This window comes from Dermochelys coriacea, chromosome 27 (genome assembly GCF_009764565.3).
Source record: "Dermochelys coriacea isolate rDerCor1 chromosome 27, rDerCor1.pri.v4, whole genome shotgun sequence".
Taxonomy (NCBI): Eukaryota; Metazoa; Chordata; order Testudines; family Dermochelyidae; genus Dermochelys; species Dermochelys coriacea.
The window spans coordinates 12335045-12358265 of record NC_050094.1 but is presented as its reverse complement, the minus strand read 5'-3'; the positions used below and the strand labels follow the sequence as shown (position 1 = coordinate 12358265).

At 40.9% G+C, this 23221-nt stretch overlaps 1 protein-coding gene across 8 annotated transcripts in view; it reads left to right on the top strand.

Moving 5' to 3' along the window:
- Positions 1-23221, top strand: part of FBXL20 (F-box and leucine rich repeat protein 20) — a 69503-nt gene extending 46282 nt beyond the window's left edge. For all 8 annotated transcript variants that reach the window (XM_038385519.2, XM_038385517.2, XM_038385518.2 and 5 more), the window contains 9 exons: positions 2620-2715; positions 4235-4361; positions 8918-8992; positions 10615-10745; positions 12043-12103; positions 12700-12744; positions 14688-14744; positions 19556-19768; positions 20857-23221. In XM_038385519.2, coding sequence (XP_038241447.1) covers positions 2620-2715; positions 4235-4361; positions 8918-8992; positions 10615-10745; positions 12043-12103; positions 12700-12744; positions 14688-14744; positions 19556-19768; positions 20857-20964 — 913 coding nt within the window. In that variant the 3' untranslated portion in view covers positions 20965-23221. The remainder of the gene's footprint in view (positions 1-2619; positions 2716-4234; positions 4362-8917; positions 8993-10614; positions 10746-12042; positions 12104-12699; positions 12745-14687; positions 14745-19555; positions 19769-20856) is intronic.

The window sequence follows — 23221 nt, the reverse complement described above, 5'->3', positions numbered from 1 at the left end:
TTATGGTCTGATAAAAATTTGAAGACATCAGGAAACCTCTTACATCAAGTGGCTCACTTGTTATTTCAAGGCAGATGATCATATCGGGTTGTTGACATTAAGGGGAAAATATAGCTGAGGAAATAATTCTTTTTAGGCAGGTATGACTCATGTTTTCAGATGCAGAAAAGGCTGCTAAAGTGTCCACTTCAGAACAGTAAGGCTCACTCTGTAATGGAACAAAAGAGCCTTGTTCTCCCAGGTCAGAATTTATGGAGACTGCAATTTCTCTGCACATTGAGCAGCTACAGTTGCTTAGTTTATGGTTCTTGTGCTCATCTGCCACCTCTTGTATACTTCTAGTTCCAGTTCTCCTTTGAGTGATTCTGTCAAACTACAATGTATACAGTTTTTTTTTTCCCCTTTTTCATGCTGATGGTAAGGGGTGGCTTCACTCTGGTCTTCTCATTTCTGTGATGAAAGGAGAACCTCTCAGAGGGAACCTGAGTATGAAGAGACTGCCTGTCTTGGTGGAAAGGGATCTCTCTTTTGAAGTCTTTGCTTAGAGGGAGAGCTCCAAATGAGAAGGGGGGAAAGAAAGTTCCCCACATATCCTTACCTACACTAGCCCTGACCAGGGAGAAGTTAGGGGGCGTGTATGTCTTTGCAAAGGAACCTTCCTAAAAGAGTTGGCAAGAGTTAACCCTCCTGTACTTAAACTCTAACTTTCTTTAATAAATGCTATGAGTATGGATGGATGTAATTTGGTTAATATCCAAGGACCGCAGATGTCATCAGTAAAATGTGTCTCAGTTGTGGTGACGCACATCAAGCCATACTTCCACATTGCCGAGCACAGACTGTTAAGAGCTGGGGAAGTTCTTCTGCTTTTCCATCCACTCACATAGATTTGAGATTTTTCCCATGGACAGCTGGTCAGCTATGCTTTTAGATTGCACCGGGATTGCCTTGAAATAGGCGTGTATCAAAGTTTTATCTAGTTTCTCTGCCACTTTGCTGTCTTCCTGCTTAAGTGCTTTTTGTAACTCCTTAAAATAACATCACTTACAAAATTGTAAGATTCTTATGTTTCCTACAGTAGCAGTACCTGAGGGAATGAGATCAGAAAGAACCATGTTACATGTGTGCTCTTTCTGCATTGATTACCTATAGATTCTGCATCTAAAAGTATAGATCAGTCTCAGAATGAAAGTGTGATGGCCTAAAATACTCTTCTTAAATGAATAGTGGTGAAATCCACTAAATCAATTTGCGTCCTTGGACAAATAAGATCTGCCAACTGAAGGAACCCTTAAAAAGAAGCTTTTTTACATATTTTTCTGATACAAGTAGCAACTATTAAGAAATAGCTTCACTTCATGTTGTTGAATTTTTGTTGTCAACTTCTAAGCATCAGTGTTACAATAGCTTTTAAAAACAACTCCTACCTCTGGGGGCAGACAATGCAGCCTAGTCATTGTTCATATCTCATGTGGCCTTCCACTGGAGATAACACATCCTGCAAAAATGAACAATAGCCAGCAAAGATGTGTAGGGATGAGTTATTAATTAGCAGGTGGAAGTACTCTTTTTTTGTATTGCTAGTCATTTTATTTTATAACCTTAATATAGTCCTGTGAGTCAAAACCATAGCTCATCTTTATTTTCCAGGCCAGAATGCTCCGCGCCTTGCGGGATTAGACTCTCTACCTCTGCACTTCTGACAGCCCATTGGAGCTAGATAGCAGGGTTGGCGATGGCATCTGGGGTTCTCAGCTGGCCTCCAGACTGGCCTCACTACAACAATTTTTTTTTAAGGGGTATAGCTGGCTGTCACTCACAGTATATTTCAGGCACTTGTGGGTCTTTCTACACTGTACTAGTTGAATAATCATTTTGAAAGCTTTGATAAAAGAAGCCGCTGGTTTCCCCAGTACATAGTTGCCTACAGTCGGCACTTGCTGCACAAAATCATATTTTGTTGCTATTCCCTCAGAAATGAATCCTTAGGCAGGTGAAATCACTGCCATTGGTGTTGGGGAGTTTGAAGTCCCAGCTAAACAGCAAGCCCCTCGGATGTGCTCCATCTACTCTAGACTTCTACCAGCACTCAGCTCCAGTTTCTAGTGTGCAGTATGTGCTCGTAGTCATGTGGTGCTTGGTACTTTTCCTTGTTCATTTTCTGAGGTTTCTCAGTACTATCAAAACAATCTTGAGCAGCAAGCTGGGAAAACAGGGTAGAGGGTACAGATCTAAGTTATTTTGGCCCTTTTGATAGCAGATGTTAGAAATATCCTATAGAACAGTCTTCAGAATTGGGTTTTGAGCAAATTAATTCCTGAACGAAAGCTGAATGATTCAATATTTGAAGAAAATCGCTGTCCTCTTCACATACATATAAACTGCTTAGAGCATTTCCTCTATCCTCTCTCCCACCAGTCCACCTCCAATACCTGCCCCATGTTGTATTCTCCATCCTTTTTATTTTTTAAGTGGGGGCTTATGTAAATATACTTGTGCACATAGTGTGTGATGGAAAAATATACATTATCATTTCTGTGTACGTCTTTGATGGATAAATGTATTGTCTGTCTGAAGTATTTTTTTTATATATATATATATATATATATTCTCTTTCAGGACATGTACCAGCCTTAGTAAGTTCTGCTCTAAACTCAGGCACCTTGATTTGGCTTCCTGCACTTCCATAACCAACCTGTCTCTAAAAGCACTGAGGTAGGAACTGACAGCATTGAGATCCTGTGCACCAGTTTAATTCTAAATAGCTTGCTCTACCATGTCCCCTATTCTCTGAAACTCCCCTAGTGGAGTTTGAAATGAGTGAATAGGTTACTAGGATTGCAGTCCAAACCTAATACATGAATGCTGAGCTCTGCTGGGTAATGCCTCCTGGTCTGCAAACAGACAGGAACTAACTAGAAGATGCCTTGTTCTGATAATGATTAGCAGCAGTAGCATAATTGGATTGCACTGAAGTTTCAATTTTTATTTATTTTTTGAGCAGGGGGCAGAGTTTTTTTTAGTTTTTAATTAACATGCCTTGTAAATACCTTTTTGTTAATAGTTGACTTTTGAATTACACAACTTCCATTGCATAGATAGCAAGTGTCCTGTAGTTGCAAAATAGACTGTCACATGATTACTTGTCTTAAACTGATTAGGTGACATGGTAACTACTTATCCCTAGTTTCAGAGTAGCAGCCGTGTTAGTCTGTATTCGCAAAAAGAAGTCCAAATGCATCCGATGAAGTGAGCTGTAGCTCACGAAAGCTTATGCTCTAATAAATTTGTTAGTCTCTAAGGTGCCACAAGTACTCCTTTTCTTTTTACTTATCCCTACTAAATGTAATTGCCAAGTAATCTAGAAATGGAAGGGAATGACAGGCAATGGTGATGAGATTGGGACAAAAAAGAGGCAAAAGAGAACCCTGAAGATGAAGGTTATTTATTTAAATTATTTTAAAAAACAAAACAAACTTGAGTAAAGTGGGTTTTAAATAATGACAAATTAATATATCTAAAAAGGATAAATATAGAAAGGCTAATCTGAAGGAAAACACAATAGTGAAGAGGCTGCATTGAGAAATCAAAGGAATCAGAGTACAGAAACGGAGAGAGGTTTGTTTTTATAGCTAGCTTTCAGAAATTTGAGCCTGATTTTTTTTTTTATTTTTAAAAAGGGCTTCAATCTGGCCTCCAATTTTATAGGGTCAGTTTTGTACCTGCAGTTATTTGCAATCGCAGTTGATAGGTAGACAGACATGTAAATGCTGACTGCAAATCAAAGGTGTACATTCTGTTTGTGCAAGCAGCTATTTTCAACCACAACTTTGTGTCTGGAAAATCAGAGTCCATGTTTCAAAAATGAAGCCCTTTGATTCTGATTTAATGTTGGTTTGGCTGTATCTAGGCCTCTCAACCAATAACACTATGAATAATCCCAGTCTCTGGACAAGGGAGTGGGACGCAGCCCGATGGCCGACTCTGGATGCAGTAGATCAACCTTCTTTTTTCAGAGTGCCACAATTATTGAATTACTGGTTTCTGAGCCTACCACTGGAGAGTTGCTCTCCTCTGGGGATCTTTGTGTTTAATAAATGAATGTTCCATGTGGGTGTGGGGTGTGCATGTCACTTCCTGTGCTCAGTTGAAGTCCAGAAATTGGAATTTCCTGTAATCTGGCTTGAAGCTTGATTTCTTACGTTTCCAAGCACTTTTCCTTTTACCTCCCAAGTGAGGGATGCCCACTGCTGGAACAGCTGAATATCTCCTGGTGCGACCAAGTGACTAAGGATGGCATCCAGGCTCTGGTGAGAGGCTGTGGAGGACTCAAAGCCTTGTTTCTGAAGGGCTGCACCCAGGTATGACTATGGAGACCATGCACATTAAAAAAACTACAACAATGAGTGCCTTTATGCATTCAACGCCAGTTCAGCAATGAGTGTGAAGTATTGTAGGGCTTGTATTTCCAAACGTTACCTTATTGAAATAACTATTCAAGATCTACCAACTAGATATTAAGTGCTTTATTGAAACGCTCTTTACTAGTTTTGAGCCCAGCATGAGGAGCTGAACACTGAATAATGAAAACTATCTAGTAGTGGAATCTCCCCTTTCAGAGGATGTAGTAAGCAAAATGACACTCACATTAACATTTTTTTAATAAGATATAAAATATCCTGGCTAAGTCCATAGACTTATTTTAATCCTTTTTACAAGGGTCAGACAGTAGTAGAAAGCCTGGATATAGTTGCATCTGGAATCACATGATAAAAGTTCCTAACTGAGTGGAATCTTCCAGCTGGCTGATGTAGAATTGAACTGTAATTGTTTTGTTTCAAAGGTTTTCCTATAGCAAATTAAACACTTAGTACCATCCTTTCAGAGATGTGCCATGTTCAGCAGTGCAAGTAGGGCGGTACAGTCCAGTACGCTGTACCAGCGAGATATTTATAGTTGGTACAGCGTACCGGAAAGGGGGGAAACAGAATGGGGGGCCGCTCGGCCACCCCCACACCAGTAGCTCTTTCCACACGTGCAGCTGTACCGCCCCCAGCCCTTGGATGAAGGACCTGCCAGTGTTCTGCTCCTTTTGCTGCTGCGGTTCCCGGGACAGCCCTGCAGTTCAGGGCTCTCCCAGGAACTGCAGAAGGGAAAGAAGCAGAATGTGGGGCAACCGGGTGGCTGCAATACTGCCCCCAAACAACCCCCCCGCCCCAGCCCTGTCCTTCAGCGGGGCTGGCTGCCGTACAGATGGAGGAGACCCTGCGTGGAAGAGCTGGGGTGGTACAGGTCCTGGGTGCTTGTTTCTGAAGGCGCAGCAGGAGGAGGACAGAGCCCCCTCCTCCCCAGGTAAGGGGGGTGGATCATGGGGAGGGGACAGGGAGAGCGTGGGGGCCCCAGACTGGGGGTGGGGCGAAGTCACATAGAAGATCATGCACCCCCTCCTCCCCGCCCCCTCATACCAATAAGAAATGGATTCCACTTCTACCACTGGCCACGTTGCTCTTTGGACTGTGTCTAGACCAAGATGTAATAGGTTTTGAAGATGCTACATGGATGGATCTTTAACTCTGATGCTTTAGAATAAAAATTGTGGATTAGCTTTTAAGGCTGAAATTTCCGTTACCCTTTGTTGTTTGGAGTTAATTTTCTTTAACCTTACTGTTTTACATGCTGGGCCATGAAAGTACCCACGTTTCAAACTAGAACGAAATTTGCGTAACTCTTTTCATATTCTAGGTATTTAAGAACTTAAATATGGATAGTACTGTGACTTTATTTAGGCAGATGTTACAGTTGCAATAGCTGATATCTGCCTTGAGTATTAGAATCTCTTTTAGTGAGAGAGGGGTTCGTACCCAGGTTACAGGTCCTAACGCTTGCTAGCCAGAAACAAGCCAAGGGACCCCATTTTAATGTCATCCAAAAGATGACAATGCTTCAGACAATGTAGTACCTTCTCTAGTATTCTTGGTTGTAGCGTTAGATATGAACCAAGTTCCAATGTAGTACTTGAATATATGATTTGTTGTGCAGACAGACATGCTCCTGGCTAAATCAGAATGACACTGTAGAACCTGATACAATATTTTATCCCAAGAACATAAGAATCCCAACTGTTTGTAAGTATAGGAATTACTTCAGCTACCAATTCTGGGCTGAAAGAATTGTAGTTTGGCAGAAAACTGGCACCCAGCTTGCTGAAGAACAGTGAAGGCAAGAGAAATTTTACCCAAGAACATGGGAACAAATCCCCTTACTCATTTTTTTTAAAAAATAAGTAGCCATGGGATCTTCAATGCACATGCAGATCAGGCAGGAAAGACTGAAAGAGCAACATGCAGTAAACTACATAACTCAGTGTTTCTGTCTTGGGAACATGAAGTGCTGAGTTGTCCCTGCTGTATTTCCAACCTGTAGTTCCAGGAAATCTACATAATTAAAACCTAAGGATTAAATTTGTAAGCCATCTTCTTGGATGTACTTGGTTCACTTTTGCCCAAATCTTGAAATTGTGATGTGGGAGGTTTGGGATTTTGGTTTTAGTTCCTTTTTTCTCTGAAATGGAATCAGTATTTTACCTGCTGTTGACATGTAAACGTCAATAACATTTACTTTCCCAAAGATTAGTCCCACTGTACATGGATGTAGAAAGCGATAATTTTTTAGTATGTTAAGCAAAGCAATAGTACATATATCACTATGTGCAAAACAAGCCCAAATATTAGGACCATTGCCAGTAGTTTCCTAAGCTTATGTTACTGTGGTTTTTAATAGCCTAGGAGACGTATACATGACTGGTAAGAGGTTTAACAATCTAAGCCTATTTTCAGAATTTAGATCACTGAAAAACAGCTCGAACTTCTGGTTATTTATGGACTCCAGTGAAATATTGATGGGAATACATCCTTGTTATCAATTATTTGCCATCTGTTCTCATGGATGTAAGGCTGACAATGGCTTTTTGTTAGCAGCCAAAGTGATATAGAGGAAGGAAAATGGTGATATAGAGGAGGCCTATGAAGCATTAATTTATTAGAAACAAAATTTATCAAAATTAAAAGATAGTAATTTCAGTTCCTATTCTCTGTTAATCATGTATTTCTGACCTGAGCATAATTTATTGAAATCAGTAAATTAGGGCTGTCGATTAATCGCAGTATTAATCGCACTGCCAAACAATAGAATACCAATTGAAATTTATTAAATATTTTTGAATGTTTTTCTACATTTTCAAATAATTGATTTCAATTACAATATAGAATACAAAGTATACAGTGCTCATTTCATATTTATTTTTGATTACAAATAGTTGCACTGTAAAAATGATAAAAGAAATAATATTTCAATTCACCTAAGTACTGTAATGCAATCTTTATCGTGAAAGTGCAACTTACAAATGTAGATTTTTTTTTTTTTGTTACATAACTGCACTTAAAAACAGAACAATGTAAAACTTCAGGTCCTACAAGTCCACTCAGTCCTACTTCTTTTTTTAGCCAGTTTCTCAGACAAGTTTGTTTACATTTACAGGAGATAATGCTGCCCACTTCTTGTTTACAGTGTCACCTGAAAGTGAGAACAAGCGTTCACATGGCACTTTTGTAGCTGGCATTGGAAGGTATTTACGTGCCCGATATGCTAAACATTTGTATGCCCCTTTATGCTTTGCCCACCGTTCCAGAGGACATGCTTCCATGCTGATGATGCTCGTTAAAAAAATAATGCGTTGATTAAATTTGTGATTGAGCTCCATGGGGGAGAACTGTATGTCTCCTGTTCTGTTTTACCAGCATTCTGCCATATATTTCATGTTATAGCCGTCTTGGATGATGACTCAGAACATGTTGCTTATTTTAAGAACCTTTTTCACTGCAGATTTGAGAAAACCCAAAGAAGATACCAATGTGAGATTTCTAAAGATAGCTACAGCACTCAACCCAAGATTTAAGAATCTGAAGTGCCTTCCAAAATCTGAGAGGGATGAGGTGTGGAGCATGCTTTCAGAGCAACACTCCCATGCAGAAACTACAAAACCCAAACTACCAAAAAGGAAAATCAACCTTCTGCTCGTGGCATCTCTCTCAGATGATGAAAATGAACGTATGTCCTTCCGCACTACTTTGGATTGTTATCGAGCAGATCCCGTCATCAGCTTGGATGCATGTTCTCTGGAATGATGGTTGAAGCATGAAGGAACATATGACTCTTTAGCGCATCTGGCATGTAAATATCTTGCAAAGCCGGCTGTAACAATGCCATGCAAATGCCTGTTCTCACTTTCAGGTGACGTTGTAAACAAGAAGCCAGCAGCATTATCTCCTGCATTTGTAAACATCCTTGTTTGTCTGAGCTATTGGCTTAACAAGAAGTAGGACTGAGTGGATTTGCAGGCTCTAAAGTTTTACAATGTTCTGTTTTTGAGTGCAGTTATGTAACAACAAATTCTACATTTGTAAGTTGCACTTTCATGATAAAGAGATTGCAGTACAGTACTTAGGTGAATTGAAATACTATTTCTTTTGTTTTTTACAGTGCAACTATTTATAATCAAAAATCAAGTGAGCACTGTACACTTTGTATTCTGTGTTGTAATTGAAATCAATATATTTGAAAATGTAAAAAAAATCCAAAAATATTTAAATGGTGTTCTATTATTGTTGAACAGCGTGATTAATCAGGATTAATTTTTTTTATCGTTTGACAGCCCTACAATAAACTAACCTTGCAAATCTGTAGATTCTCAATCTCAGAGACAGCGGAAGATAGACTGTATAATGCTTGCTTATTGCCATTATACACATTTTGAGAACTTTCCCCCCAGTGACAATTCAGAGAGTGATAACTCATATTTTCATGTAGAGTCTACTTTGAATGTAACACATTGTTTCAGTCTATACATTTTTTTTTTCAGCTTGAGGATGAAGCTCTCAAATACATTGGAGCACACTGTCCTGAACTAATGACTTTAAACCTGCAAACCTGCTTAGTAAGTAATCTTTCCTGTGATTCTTATATTACATGCAATGTAGCTATAAAGAGCATCACTAAACAGGATTGAATAAGACGTACTCCACCCTTGAACACCATCATTTTTCCAGACTGGAAAATTGTACTTTGGCAAGTTCTAAAAATAAATGTGTAAAAATATTTTTTGGCTTTTTTTTTTTCTTGTGGTAGCATTTGGTAGAGTCATACACGCCTCCAAAATAGCCTTGTTAGCTTCCATTTGTGTCTCTTTACCCTGCCCGGGGCTTTTAAGCACATTTGCAGGGCTAGCTGGAAAAATTCTTTCCTTTGGGCTGGAATGTAAGTTTGTTTGCATCCAAACTTTTACAGTAGCCTTTAAAACTGAATCAAGCAGCATATTTGCCCTCTACAAAAAGATACTGAACCAACTATTAACAGTGCCAAAAATGTACTTTTAAGCCAAAAAAGGAACTGGGAAGGGTTCTTTGTGTACATCATCCAGCTCTTCTGACATGGCAGCATTAATAAATTGTCCCCAAAGTTGGAAGGGGCTTGGAGATTTGTAGATCTGTGCCTCACTCAATAGTGTGTTTTAAAGAGGAGTGGTTACACTCTGAAGGGAGATGTATACATGATTGGCATGAGGATGGTGTCAACAATAACTTTTCACTATTGACATTGGGTACCTGGGATCTGGAAGATGCAACTTTTAGAAGGAGGTGAAAGGAAAACTAAATAAGGTTCTCACTCACCTTTAATTTAACTCTTGTAGAGGGGTTCCCCTCCCTTTTTGCTCACTTCAGCAGTTGGTCCAAAAGAGCTACTGCCAATTGCCAAGCTGGTGCTTTCCACGTGGGAAATTAACTTTAGCCAGGTCACAAAATCCAGTGAGGCCCAGGTTGTTCCCATGTCTTTATACTGACTCATCTCGTCTCCTCCTTTCTTTATCTCCTCCCACTGTATTCCTTGGTCTTGCCATCATACTCTGTCCTCTAGCTGGCAGGGCTAAACTGAGCTCCAGAACTTTGTTAATGTTGCTACTGTCGACGAGCATGTCACTCTCCTGACAGATTCTGCCTCAAATGTTGCCATCCCAAACTGGTTCCTGGATTTAGACCGAGGTCCAAATGTATCCCTGGCCAAAGGGAATGCAGCTCCATTGACCTCAATGAAGTTACATGAGTGCTGAATTTGACAAGCATTCAGACCTGTTTCTTGGCATTTAACTCTTGGGCACCAAGGCAGTAGATAGTTTTAAAAAGTTGTTTGTAAAACTAAATTGTGGTGATGTTGTGACTTCTAACAGACTTCCCTAATTAATCTTTCATCCAGAATTACTTTGTCGGCATTGCTGAGGAAGTTGAGAGTGCTGTGGTGTAAAGCATCAGATTCTGTAGTGCCATCCTGTAAAATATTTGCATGCCTGTGGAATCAGCTGCAGACTATTTATAAGCCATATCAGAGTGCCTTGTGCTGTTTCAGCTATCACGTAAAAGTATTTGAACACATTTCTTGGCTGATAAGCATAACTTTTCCTTCATCACTCTGAATACCTTCTTACTTGTCTCAAAATGTAGAATTGGGCGATGCATTGGATCTCAGTCATCGCTACTAATGGTTCTGATGTTTTTTTTCTTGTAGCAAATCACAGATGATGGTCTCATAACAATATGCAGAGGATGCCATAAATTGCAATCCTTGTGTGCCTCAGGCTGCTCTAACATTACAGATGCCATCTTGAATGCCCTGGGACAAAACTGCCCACGGCTTAGGTGAGTTTTCAGTCTGGACTCGCACAGTGCAGATTGAGTAAAGATGTAGGTGACCTGGTAATGGAACTCCTTGAATTTTTTATTCTAAAGATCAGGACTTCTAGTCCAATCTGGAAGTCCACTTGTTTACTGCTGAAGTTATTTCCAGCTGTCCAGTGAGAAGAGGATAACAATGAGTTATTATGTCCTAACTTCTGATTCCACAGAATATAATTCTACAAGATATGTTGGTGCAGCAGTGTTCTGTGCCACTCCGATGAGCTTATATAGAATTAGTGACCATTTCTTTTTTCTGTCAGTGTATTACCTTACTTTTGGTTAAAACAACTGAAATTAGTCCACAGCTTTTTTGTGTTAAGAACTGGAAACGAGGTTTAAACTGCATTATTCCCTGCCTCAATACCTAGTTATTAATGCGTGTTGAGGATAGTTTTGGAGCAGGTGAAGCAAAAGATAGTGGGGGTTTTTGTTAATTTTCACTATTTCAGACAGAGAGTGGGCTTAAGGTGCCATCTCTTTAAAGATTTTACAGCATAATTAGGAAAATATGATAGAGAAAAGAAAATAGTAGTATTATCTGGCATCTGTTACAGCCGTGTGCCCTGCTTTGAATAGAAATGGAATTTCTACAATAATCTCAAAAATAAAGTAAAAGATTATGGCTACGTGTTTCAGTTTTCATAGATATGCAGTTCTAACTTTGAAAGAGGAAGATAAAGATGCTGTGATTCCAATTGGATCTCATATTTATGTTCAACTCTGCCTGCAGATCAACTGCATAAAATGCCATGCTACTCTGAAATAAACCTAAGTGTTTCTCCCATTTAAGGGAAGTCCTGATCTTAAATTTTTAGAAATGGAAATAATGCTCTCCCCTGCAGCATTATAGCATTGAGGAGTAAAACATTATAAAACATGAGGGAAAAGGGGGAGGCACCATGAAACTGCAGTAGACGAAGCAAAGAATTTTCGGCAGTCATCTGAACTGGGAATGAGCAATTTGCTATCTAGAAAACTTTAAATCCATATGTTATGGCATTAAGTACTTATTCTAACATGACCTGAGCATCATCATGAAATACTATGCCATGTAATACAATACCTTGTGGTGAGATTATCAAATGGAGTGGAGGGGGACCTCCATTCAAATGTGCTTGAGTATAATACTCCATGGAAATAATCCTCTCAGAGTACTGCCTTGACTTAGTCTGTCCTTAATCTGCTCCCAATAAAACAGGACTCTGTAAAGCAAAATGATTACCCCATGGTTAGTACGTTCTTAATTCTTTCTGTACAGAATATTAGAAGTTGCAAGGTGTTCACAGCTAACGGATGTGGGCTTTACCACTCTGGCTAAGGTAAGTGTTGCATTCCACTTTGTACATGGTGCATCTCTGTTTCCTGGGAGCTCAGAATAACAGTAGCCGTCTCCCATGAAATTATATTTTCTAAAACATCTCTTTTTGGTGTAAAAATTGCGTGGAAATGAGAGGGCTAAGTAGATCTCTTCATTGTTCCTTAAATTTTCAACATTTTATTTAGCCACCCAACTCCCAGTTGAATGTAATATGCATCTAAAGTCAATGAAATTAACAACTTTTAGCAGGATACAAATCCCTGTACAATTTCATGCATCAGACAGGTCAACCTGTACTCCATATGAATAACACTGAGTTAACCCCCTTTTCCTTTCTGTACATTTTAAAAAAAAGATAAACAAATTAGTAGATATTTTATAAATGTCTTTAAATGAGCAGGCTTGATAGATATTCAGTATTATGCTTGTTTTTAGTAGCATTGTCCTCCTGTAGTCATGACCAGCTTCGGAAAGAAGACTTTCTTTTCAAACACACTTCATTTTTGTTGAGAAAGGAGGGATCCAATAATTTTACAAGTACTGACTAGGTGTGTCTAATTTGCTTGTGTGCTTTTATTTCCTGCCTGCACTATATAGAACTGTCATGAGCTTGAGAAAATGGACCTGGAAGAGTGTGTTCAGGTAAGAGCCCAGCCTTCTGACTATGGTGGTTTCATGTAGGAAGTCACAGCAGTGCGGAAACATGGTCTGTGACAAATGTGCCTAGGTTTTAATAACAACACCTAAAGGATCAGAGCACAGAATCCCAAATTCATTTTTTAAAATGAAAACAACTTGTTCCAGAATCCTGATCAAGAAAAGGAGATAAGTTTGGACAAGATGAATTACTTGTATATGTTTGATCACCTTTATTCCAGTTTTCAACAGAGAATTGTATTGAAAGAATATTGAAAATCTTAAAATCTAAAGATCCCATCAAATCTAGACTGTGTGTTTATCTACTAAAGACCATGTATAGTTCTGCAAATCTAGGCATCTTTGAAAAACCTGGCAACTGCAGTAACTACAAGCCCCAGGGTGAGATCTTTGCTGCCAGTAAATTGAAAGGTCTCTGGTACATAAACTGATAGAGATCAGTAAAGGTAATCGCCAAATATTAAATGTTACTGCAGCTGAAGTGTTTAACAACTGTGACCTTGTATATGAAGGTGGAGGGAAATAACTAGAAATAAAGATGAGGTGCCCTCCAACCAAAAATCTCCCAGTAAGTCAGTGGGCTATAATTCTTCACCAGCCTTTGAGTCTGTTATCTGACTTTCCTAATAACTCGGTGCCACAGACTCATTCAATGGGTTTTTTTAGAATGCCCTTCATATGTGACTGAACACTGTCCTTTAGCAAATATGTCATAAGAGTGAAAAGATTAAGGTAAGATTTAAAAGTAAAGTGAAATATTGTGTTACGTGGGTATGAAATAAGGAAGCCCTTGAAGAGACTGAATACCATAAGGGCAGAGCAGTTTTCAATTAGAAATGGATAGGAAGACCATGAAGGTAATAGGTTTTTACCTCCTGCGGTGAGAAAACAGACTGGCCCCAGCATTCTGCACTGCCTGACAGTTCTAGACTAGGGATTTAGGAAAGCCACCAAAAAGGAAATTAAAGTAGTCCAGACAGGAAGTGATTTAAAGCTGTGTCCAGTCTCGCTGCTTTGTACAAAGACAACCTGAAAAGTTGTGCTGTGTTGTGTGTTTCCTTTTTTTTTTAAAGGGCAAGGGAAGTCAGGTTGCATGTTTCTTAGATTAGAACTTCATGTCTTGTTTAGCCTGGAAGGATACGTCTACATTGCAGTAAAAAACCTGGGGCACTGAGACTCAGGTCAATTGACTCAGGCTTACAGGGCTAAAAATTGCAATGTAGATGCTCAGGCTTGGGCTGGCCCCCAAGTTCTGAGACCCCCTAGGGGGGAAACATTCAGAGCCCGGAGTCCAGCCCAAGCCCAAACATCCACACTATAATTTTTAGCCCTGCAAGACCCAGTCAGTTGACCCAGGCCAGCTGTGGCTGTGCTTACAGATCTTTTATTGCAGTGTAGACATACTCTAAGGACTGAAAAAGAGTGAAGTGAGGACACTTCAGGAGCTGGAGACCGAAATCTGAGCAGTTTAGAGCAGAAGGGGTTTTTTAGCAGGCTGTTAATGCCTGTTTAACTTCAGTGATAAATGAACATTTTGGAGAACTGTATCTGTAAGTGTTCTGCTCACTCCAGCAAAACCTGGGAAGACCAGACATTCCTTATCTTTCAAATGGAAAAAGAAGAAAAACTTTAAAAAACCCTTTTAAACTACCCATCATAAGGAAACAAAAAACACAGACCCAACTTCTTAAAAATCCTTTCCAATCCCCTTCTAAAGAATGAATAGGAACCTTTGGCTGAAATAAGAAAAGGAGTACTTTGTGGTCCAGATACAGACCAGTTCTGGAAATGTTTGAGATAGTGATTGCTGTTTCCAATGCGGGAGAAAAATGGTGAATATTTAAGATACTAACTTGGGGTCAAGTTTTGGTTGGGAAGAAATTGCTGTACAAAGATTTCAGCCTTAAAGGGCTTTGTCTCTCTTCCAGATAACAGACAGTACATTAATCCAGCTTTCCATACACTGTCCGCGGCTTCAGGTGTTGGTAAGTGTTTGGGCAACAGTTTTTTGTGTTCTCACTTTATAAAATGGGAGCCTCCAGATTTTGCCCAATTGAAGATTGCCTCTGCAATCTGCCAGGCATGTGATGGTTGTATGTAGTTTGTATAACATGGAGTAGTCTGCAGCCCCTTTTTGTCTTGAATATGGAACTGTGACCTGTGGAGACTAGAATGCAGTCCCAGCTGAGTCAGTCCTATGGATATCAAAGTGCACTGTTGTAATTAGCTTTCATGTTTTGTTTCCCTGCCAAAACCCTTCAGACACCTTTCCTTTTCCAGTGGCATTTTATCCTCTCTTCCATTCTGTGAGTTTACAGCTCCATTCTGGTTCCACAGCTCTGATCACACATTGTATGATCCAAAAAGAAATTCTTCCCCGTCTCATTACTGCATTGCAGTTGTCTGCTATTTTAAAAGCTGTTTCAGTGATTTCGTACTTTGTGGCCTGAAAGCAATAGGGCGTGGTCCTGGATTAAGTTGAGAGGTTTTACCAACTTCCCCACAGAAATATTAATAGTAATATATATGTCGTTTGGATTTTTATTTGTGTTTTTAAAGCAATACTTTTGATCTATGAGTGCGTTAATCTGTTCAGACTTTATATAATTTGGAAAGTAATTATCCTGGCACATGGTTTAATTGCTTTAGTTACAACACTAGATCGTAGAAGTCTATATAATTCGTTCAGGGGCTGGGTTATCAGTCTGTCCTGGGAGGGAGAACAGAGATGAGCCCGAGGTTTGGAAGAGCTCAGTTCAAGTCCCTGCTCCACCACAGACTTTCTGTGTAACCTTGAGCAAGTCACTTATCCTCTCTGTCTCTCCATTCTCTATCTGTACAATGGGAGTAGCAGCACTACCCTGCCTCATGCAGGCTCTATGAAGAGCAATATATGAAGATTTTGAGGCAGTTCAAATACTGCAGTGATGGGGGCCAGATAAGTACTTGAGATGGAAAGCTGCAACCACCCTTGTTTCCTTTCTTCATACTATACTTCAGAAGCTGTTGTTGCTGAAAGACAGTTTAATAGCACTCATCACTTCTGAATCTGAATCTTACTCCATGTGTGAAATGTGCATTATTGCTCTCATACAGGAAGTTTTGACTTGTGGGTTAGCATTTAACAGCCTTGGCTACAGTCCTACAAGGATGTATTCATAGACTAAAGGGCATAAGTGATGGCCCTAAATAAAAAGAACTGGGGTAGGGATGGAGGAGTTTAAATGAGTTCTCTTCACTCATTTGGAGCATGAATGCTTCTGGCCTGTAACCTATTGAATCCAGTTTTGACAAGCCTCAATGTCCTGGAGTAATCCCTAGCGAGTTAGACTTCATATTCAGTGGGAGTGTCTGCTTCAACCTGAAGAGAGGGGACTACAAAGCAAATTTTCTCACTTCTAGACAGCATGTTCCTTCTATGGGAGGGGAGGGACAGCAAAGGCCACTAGGGAAGGGAGCTATCACTAAAACAGCTTCCACTCCACTTGCCCTGTGCCTTAAAATGGCAGTTCCATCACTGACGACATTTTAGATCTGAAGTGTTCAGGCATGCCTCTGTGCTTCCTTGCAGCCTTTGAGCAGGAAACTCCTATAACCTTGGGTTTTTCTCTGTCTGCACAGTGCTTCGTTGTCTTAGCTGCAAAGTTTCTGTCTCTGGAGCACTCACCCAGTGCATTCTCCTCCACAGCAATCTGTGCACCAGCTCTTGTTCCTAGTTCCTCTGCAAACTAAATGATACATGAATTGTCTGGCTATGTAGACTCCCTCCTCAGGCCCTTCGTTACCAGCACTCCCAGCTATCTTCGAGACACCACTGACTTCCTGAGGAAACTACAGTCCATTGGTGATCTTCCTAAAAACACCATCCTAGCCACTATGGATGTAGAAGCCCTCTACACCAACATTCCACACAAAGATGGACTACAAGCCGTCAGGAACAGTATCCCCGATACTGTCACGGCTAACCTGGTGGCTGAACTTTGTGACTTTGTCCTCACCCATAGCTATTTCACATTTGGTGACAATGTATACCTTCAAATCAGCGGCACTGCGATGGGTACCCGCATGGCCCCACAGTATGCCAACATTTTTATGGCTGACTTAGAACAATGCTTCCTCAGCTCTCGTCCCCTAATGCCCCTACTCTACTTGCGCTACATTGATGACATCTTCATCATCTGGACCCATGGAAAAGAAGCTCTTGAGGAATTCCACCATGATTTCAACAATTTCCATCCCACCATCAACCTTAGCCTGGACCGGTCCACACAAGAGAACCACTTCCTGGACACTACAGTGCTAATAAGCGATGGTCACATAAACACCACCCTATATCGGAAACCTACTGACCGCTATTCCTACCTACATGCCTCTAGCTTTCATCCAGATCATACCACTTGATCTATTGTCTACAGCCAAGCGCTACTATATAACCGCATTTGCTCCAACCCCTCAGACAGAGACAAACAGCTACAAGATCTCTATCATGCATTCCTACAACTACAATACCCACCTGTTGAAGTGAAGAAACAGATTGACAGAGCCAGAAGAGTACCCAGAAGTCACCTACTACAGGACAGGCCCAACAAAGAAAGTAACAGAACGCCACTAGCCATCACCTTCAGCCCCCAACTAAAACCTCTCCAACGCATCATCAAGGATCTACAACCTATCCTGAAGGACGACCCATCACTCTCACAGATCTTGGGAGACAGGCCAGTCCTTGCTTACAGACAGCCCCCCAATCTGAAGCATACACTCACCAGCAACCACACACCACACAACAGAACCACTAACCCAGGAACCTATCCTTGCAACAAAGCCCGTTGCCAACTCTGTCCACATATCTATTCAGGGGATACCATCATAGGGCCTAATCACATCAGCCACACTATCAGAGGCTCGTTCACCTGTGCATCTACCAATGTGATATATGCCATCATGTGCCAGCAATGCCCCTCTGCCATGTACATTGGCCAAACTGGACAGTCTCTACGTAAAAGAATGAATGGACACAAATCAGACGTCAAGAATTATAACATTCAAAAACCAGTTGGAGAACACTTCAATCTCTCTGGTCACTCGATTACAGACCTAAGAGTGGCTGTCCTTCAACAAAAAAGCTTCAAAAACAGACTCCAACGAGAGACTGCTGAATTGGAATTAATTTGCAAACTGGATACAATTAACTTAGGCTTGAATAGAGACTGGGAATGGATGAGTCATTACACAAAGTAAAACTATTTCCCCATGGTATTTCTCCCCCCCCACCCCACCCCCCACTGTTCCTCTGATATTCTTGTTAACTGCTGGAATTAGCCTACCTTGCTTGTCACCATGAAAGGTTTTCCTCCTTCCCCCCCCCCCCCCCCCCCCCCCCCCCCCCGCTGCTGGTGATGGCTTATCTTAAGTGAGCACTCTCCTTACAGCGTGTATGATAAACCCATTGTTTCATGTTCTCTGTGTGTGTGTATATAAATCTCTCCTCTGTTTTTTCCACCAAATGCATCCGATGAAGTGAGCTGTAGCTCACGAAAGCTTATGCTCTAATAAATTTGTTAGTCTCTAAGGTGCCACAGGTCCTCCTTTTCTTTTTATGAACTATGCAGATGCTCTGGTGATGGACTGACATCACTCACAATAGTGGAATGATGAAGTCTCCCAGCTCCCTGCACATTTTAGTTTCACATACAAGAATATTTAAAAATAGGGGCAGCCCACAAATGATGGGAAAGTCTGTCCTCCTTACAGTTTGAGTACCTACAGCTCAAAAGAATATTATCACTGTGACTGGGGTACTGTATAATACCGTAGTATTTAAGAGCAGGTAAACTTTATAATTGTCTTGTCGTCTTTTGAAATCACATGGCTGCTCTTCCATCTATTTGAGACTCTTCCATCTCCCATGATTTCATTCTGGAGTGTATTAACAGGCGTGTTGTATGTAAGACAAGGGAGGTAATTTTTTCCACCCTGCTCTGCCCTGGTGAGGACTCAGTTGTATGTCCCGATTTGAGCACCAAACTTTGAGAAAGATGTGGACAAATTGGAGAGTCCAGAGGAGGACAACAAAATGATCAGAAGTTTAGAAAAGCTGACCTATGAAGAAAGGCTTAAAAAAACAACAACCCCTTGGCATCTTTAGAGATGAGGGAGGGGGAGAAACACCTGATAAGTTTTCAAATATGTTAAGGAGAGGTTGTAAAGAGGATAGCGATCAGTTGTTCTCCATGTCCTTCTCCATGTCCGCTGAAGGAAGGACAAGAAGTAATGGAGCAAAGGAGATTTAGGTTAGATACTAGGAATAACTTTCTAACTCAAGGACAGTTAAGCACTGGAATAACTTACCAAGCGAAGTTGTGGAATCTCAGTCATGGGAAGCTTTTAAGAATAGGCTGGAAAAACGCATGTCAGGGATGGTCTAGGTATTCTTGGTCTGCCTCAGTGCAGGGGACTGAGGTCCCTTCCATCCCAACATTTCTATGATTCTATAACTTGACTGGCTCCCTTCTACATGATATGAACTTCCCCTGTGGCCTACAGATGGCTAATTAGAGAGAGGCACAGGGACTCAGATCCCCAGAGTTCACAGCTCACAACCCCCTCCAGTGTCGAGAGACAACTGCAGACTTGCCCAGAACTTTGACATGGCAGATTTGCTGGGGTGTGTTTTGTTCTTCTAGGACTTTATCTCCGTTCATCCTGTCATCTCTCCAGAAAGCGTCCTAGCCTGGTGTTCTTGATGGTTGTACTATAGTGTTTCCAGAGACTACTAACCATCTCTATTTGGCTGCAGAGTTTGTCACACTGCGAGTTGATCACAGATGATGGGATTCGTCACTTGGGGAATGGAGCCTGTGCACATGACCGACTGGAAGTGATCGAGCTGGACAACTGCCCTTTGATCACAGATGCCTCCTTGGAACACCTGAAGAGCTGCCATAGCCTGGAGAGGATAGAACTTTATGACTGTCAACAGATCACACGGGCAGGAATCAAGAGACTCAGGGTAAAAAAACAAAAACCTAAGGCTTTTACTTATATGTTATTAAATGGCTGGATGGGGAGAGGGTGGTTGTGAGGATCCAGACTCACTATAATCTATACCAAGTCCTTAAAATGCCTGAGAGTGCTACAAGGGTAATGCCATCATCTGTGAAAATGATAGCTGTTTAATTCAAGAGAAGGCTGATGACAGTAAGCACTAGCTGGTGGGGAAGGAATGCTCCCTTCCTTCTGTGTAGGATCTGGTTTCAGTTCCAGATGAATAGAACTAAAAAGGAGTACAGGAGAAGCCAGCTCGCTAATGCTCACTTCACAGTTTCACAAACCTGATGATGGTCCCTCAAAACCTGGGAGTCTCGCCTCACTTCCCAGCAAAGAAATAACTTGAGCTAGTGTTAGATCAATAGCTCATATTAAGTAATCTGATCAAGTATATGACAGAGCACTTCATATTGATTCTTCCCCGTGTGCTACTAAATAACTCAATCTAATCTCTTGCAATTGGGGAATACACAAAAATAACAGCATCTCTTGATGCCTTACCCTTTACAACTTGTTTTTTAACCTACTGGCTAATTTAAATAATTCGGTAATCTACAATGTGTCCAAGTCACTATGCAAATTTGCAAAGTTTGACTGTTTATTTCATGATATAATTTAACATTAGTAGCTTGGCATAAGTAAAGAATAGCATCTTAGACCAAAGAAGGGCCAAAAGCTATTATTTAAGGCCTTCACTGCCTCGCCATAGCTCATCCAATAAGGATTTTTTTGGGTGAGGACGTGGTTTGGTGAACTCTGCTGGAGCAGGAGAGGTTTCCAGGCCACCCTCACTAGGCAGGAAAGGGAAATTGTAGATGAGAAAAAACTTGGTAACGGTCCAGGAAGATAAAATTCCAACCCTCCACTCAGATCTGTAAAAGGCTTGACATTTTTTTGAAAGAGGAAAGATGCTTTAATTTAGGTGACCAAACTCAGAAAAATAGCAGGCCCTTCAATGTCCCACGCTCTTTTCAGTTGCTCGCCTGTGTATGACTGTGTATTGCACTACCACAGCTATTCTTTCTTTAAATACTGTGTTTATCTTTTCAGACCCATTTACCCAATATTAAAGTCCATGCCTACTTCGCTCCTGTGACTCCACCTCCATCAGTAGGGGGCAGCAGACAGCGTTTCTGCAGATGTTGCATCATCCTATGACATTGGAATTGGTCATCCTTGCAAACTGAGTATTTAATTACACTTTTAGAATTACAGTGGACACCTGTATCTTCAACGAAAGTGATCCCAGTGTCATTTGCAAGGGCCAGTGAAAAGGGCTGGGGCACCGGGCCCCTGTAGCCACCCGTACACACGCGTGTACACACGCACCACCTGTTCCAGCAACTGATGAACTCTGTGACATGGGAGCTGGATCTGTGTTGTCTTTTGCTGTAGGTGGATTGATATAATTCTGAACCATTCCTACTGGGCATGCTCAAAAGAAACTATCGGGGAGGGGGTTGTGCAAACCCAAAACGGCTGCTGCTGGTTTTTCTTTTTCTTTTTTTTTTTTTTTTAAATGTTGGAACGGCACCAAAATCCTTCAAAGCTGGGGGAGGGAGAGAAATGAACATGCTTTATTCTTGCATCCAAAAAAAAAGGTTTTGTTTTCCGTTCTTCGGTAAGGGAATGAAAACAGCAGCCATTGTGAGACATGATTTACTGTGCTTCGGTACTTCCTTGTTTCCATGCTAACGCACTGAGCATGCTCACATTGAAGGTTCATCAGTTTCTTCTGTGTTTCGTAGCATTCAGCTCAGAGGCTTCCTAGATTGTTGTGGTGATATAGCTTGAAATCTGTAATGTCGGGCTCAGGTTTTTACCCCACCCAACTGCTCATTTTTTTACAGATTTCTAATTTTAGTAATTTTTGAGATTATTGAACATAAGTTATTTATCAATAAAAATAAGACACTTTTTACCATTAGAAGGCTGCGCCTGAAACTGCCTGTCTGATGGAAAGATCTTAAATAAAAGAGAGAGTGGAGGCAGGCTAGGATCTCATGGGCTTATTTGCCCATTTTTACCAATATTTGGGTCTCAACTCTTTTGCATTTCAAGTTTTACCCCAGCAAAGAGAACATAGCTCACAATATAGGGGACACAGCTACATTCTACAATCCCACCCCCCCCAAAAAATCAGAATTGAATCGCTGCTTGTTGCCCTCATCAAGGAATGATTCATTGTTTGAAGCAGAAGGGACAGAAGACCTGAAAATCTATCACTGACTATTGCCACATTGTTGTGTATTGAATTTGTGAACTCTCAGCAACTTTGTTGACGTTTACATTTTCCACAGGTAAGTGTCTTGTCCTGGAGAAGCATCCATTTGAGTGAAATGGGAGCTTCTTCTATGCCACAAGGATATACCATGCTTCCAGTTCCTCCCAACTTTCAAAAAGGGTATGTTCTAGCACATTGACATGGTTGATCTATGTAGCAGCTGTGTTTTGAGTGATTCAGGCAAGCTTAACCGTGCTGCTTCAAGGGAATGTAGAGAACCTGAGCTAGCCTCCATGTAATCATTTGATTCCTTGATACCAGGAATCCAGATTGGCCAGCATGAAAGATGCTAACAGACACGCTGGCATTGCGGGCTTAATGGGGCTGAACTTGGTCAGACTATAGCAGGTTCCTGGAAGGAGCGATCATGTGTAAGGAATTGCTTTTTTCCTGCTGTCAGCACTCTGGGATAGAAGAGAGAGCACATGTTATGTGAATTGTTCCCGACTGACTGAGATACGGAGAAATGAGCATGCTTAATCATAATGTCAGAGGCTGAGGAAAGGCACTCCACCTTTATGGAGAAGAATTACAGGAGACTGGGAAGAAGAGATGGTTTTCTAAAGTACTAGTACTAGATTTCAGAGCTCTGAGGGGTTTTATTTCCCTGCACATTTATGTGGAGGGCATTGTGTTACCTTCCCCGGCCTCCCATCACAACCTGAGTAATTCAGGCAGTTTAAAAGGGTCATTTTTTAGCACTGTATAAGCTATATTCCTTCATCTACAATTCATTTCACCAATCCATCAGTATGTTTTTGTGAATCTGCAAGATGTTGTGAATCTGCTGGAAAGGCTTGTAGAAGAAACCCAGTATGCACTGTTTAAAAGGATACTGACAGTTGTTTCCCCCACAGATTTTTAATTTTTATATCTGTTATATTCATTAAGTCCTCTTTAGAAGCTGAGATAATCTTTCCCTTCAACAGCAGAGCTCAAATTCCATTTGCCAAACTTGCTACTTTCCCTTGATTTCAGTGTGTCCAAAGGAGTCTGGCTACGGGTTTACAATGTTTCAACTTATTGACCTCCTGAGCAAGTCAGATGTATGTCAATTTGGGAACCAGAAGTGGTCAGTGTTAGCACAGCTCTGGGAGTAATCTTTCAGTTAATTTCTGGTGGGGCAAGAGG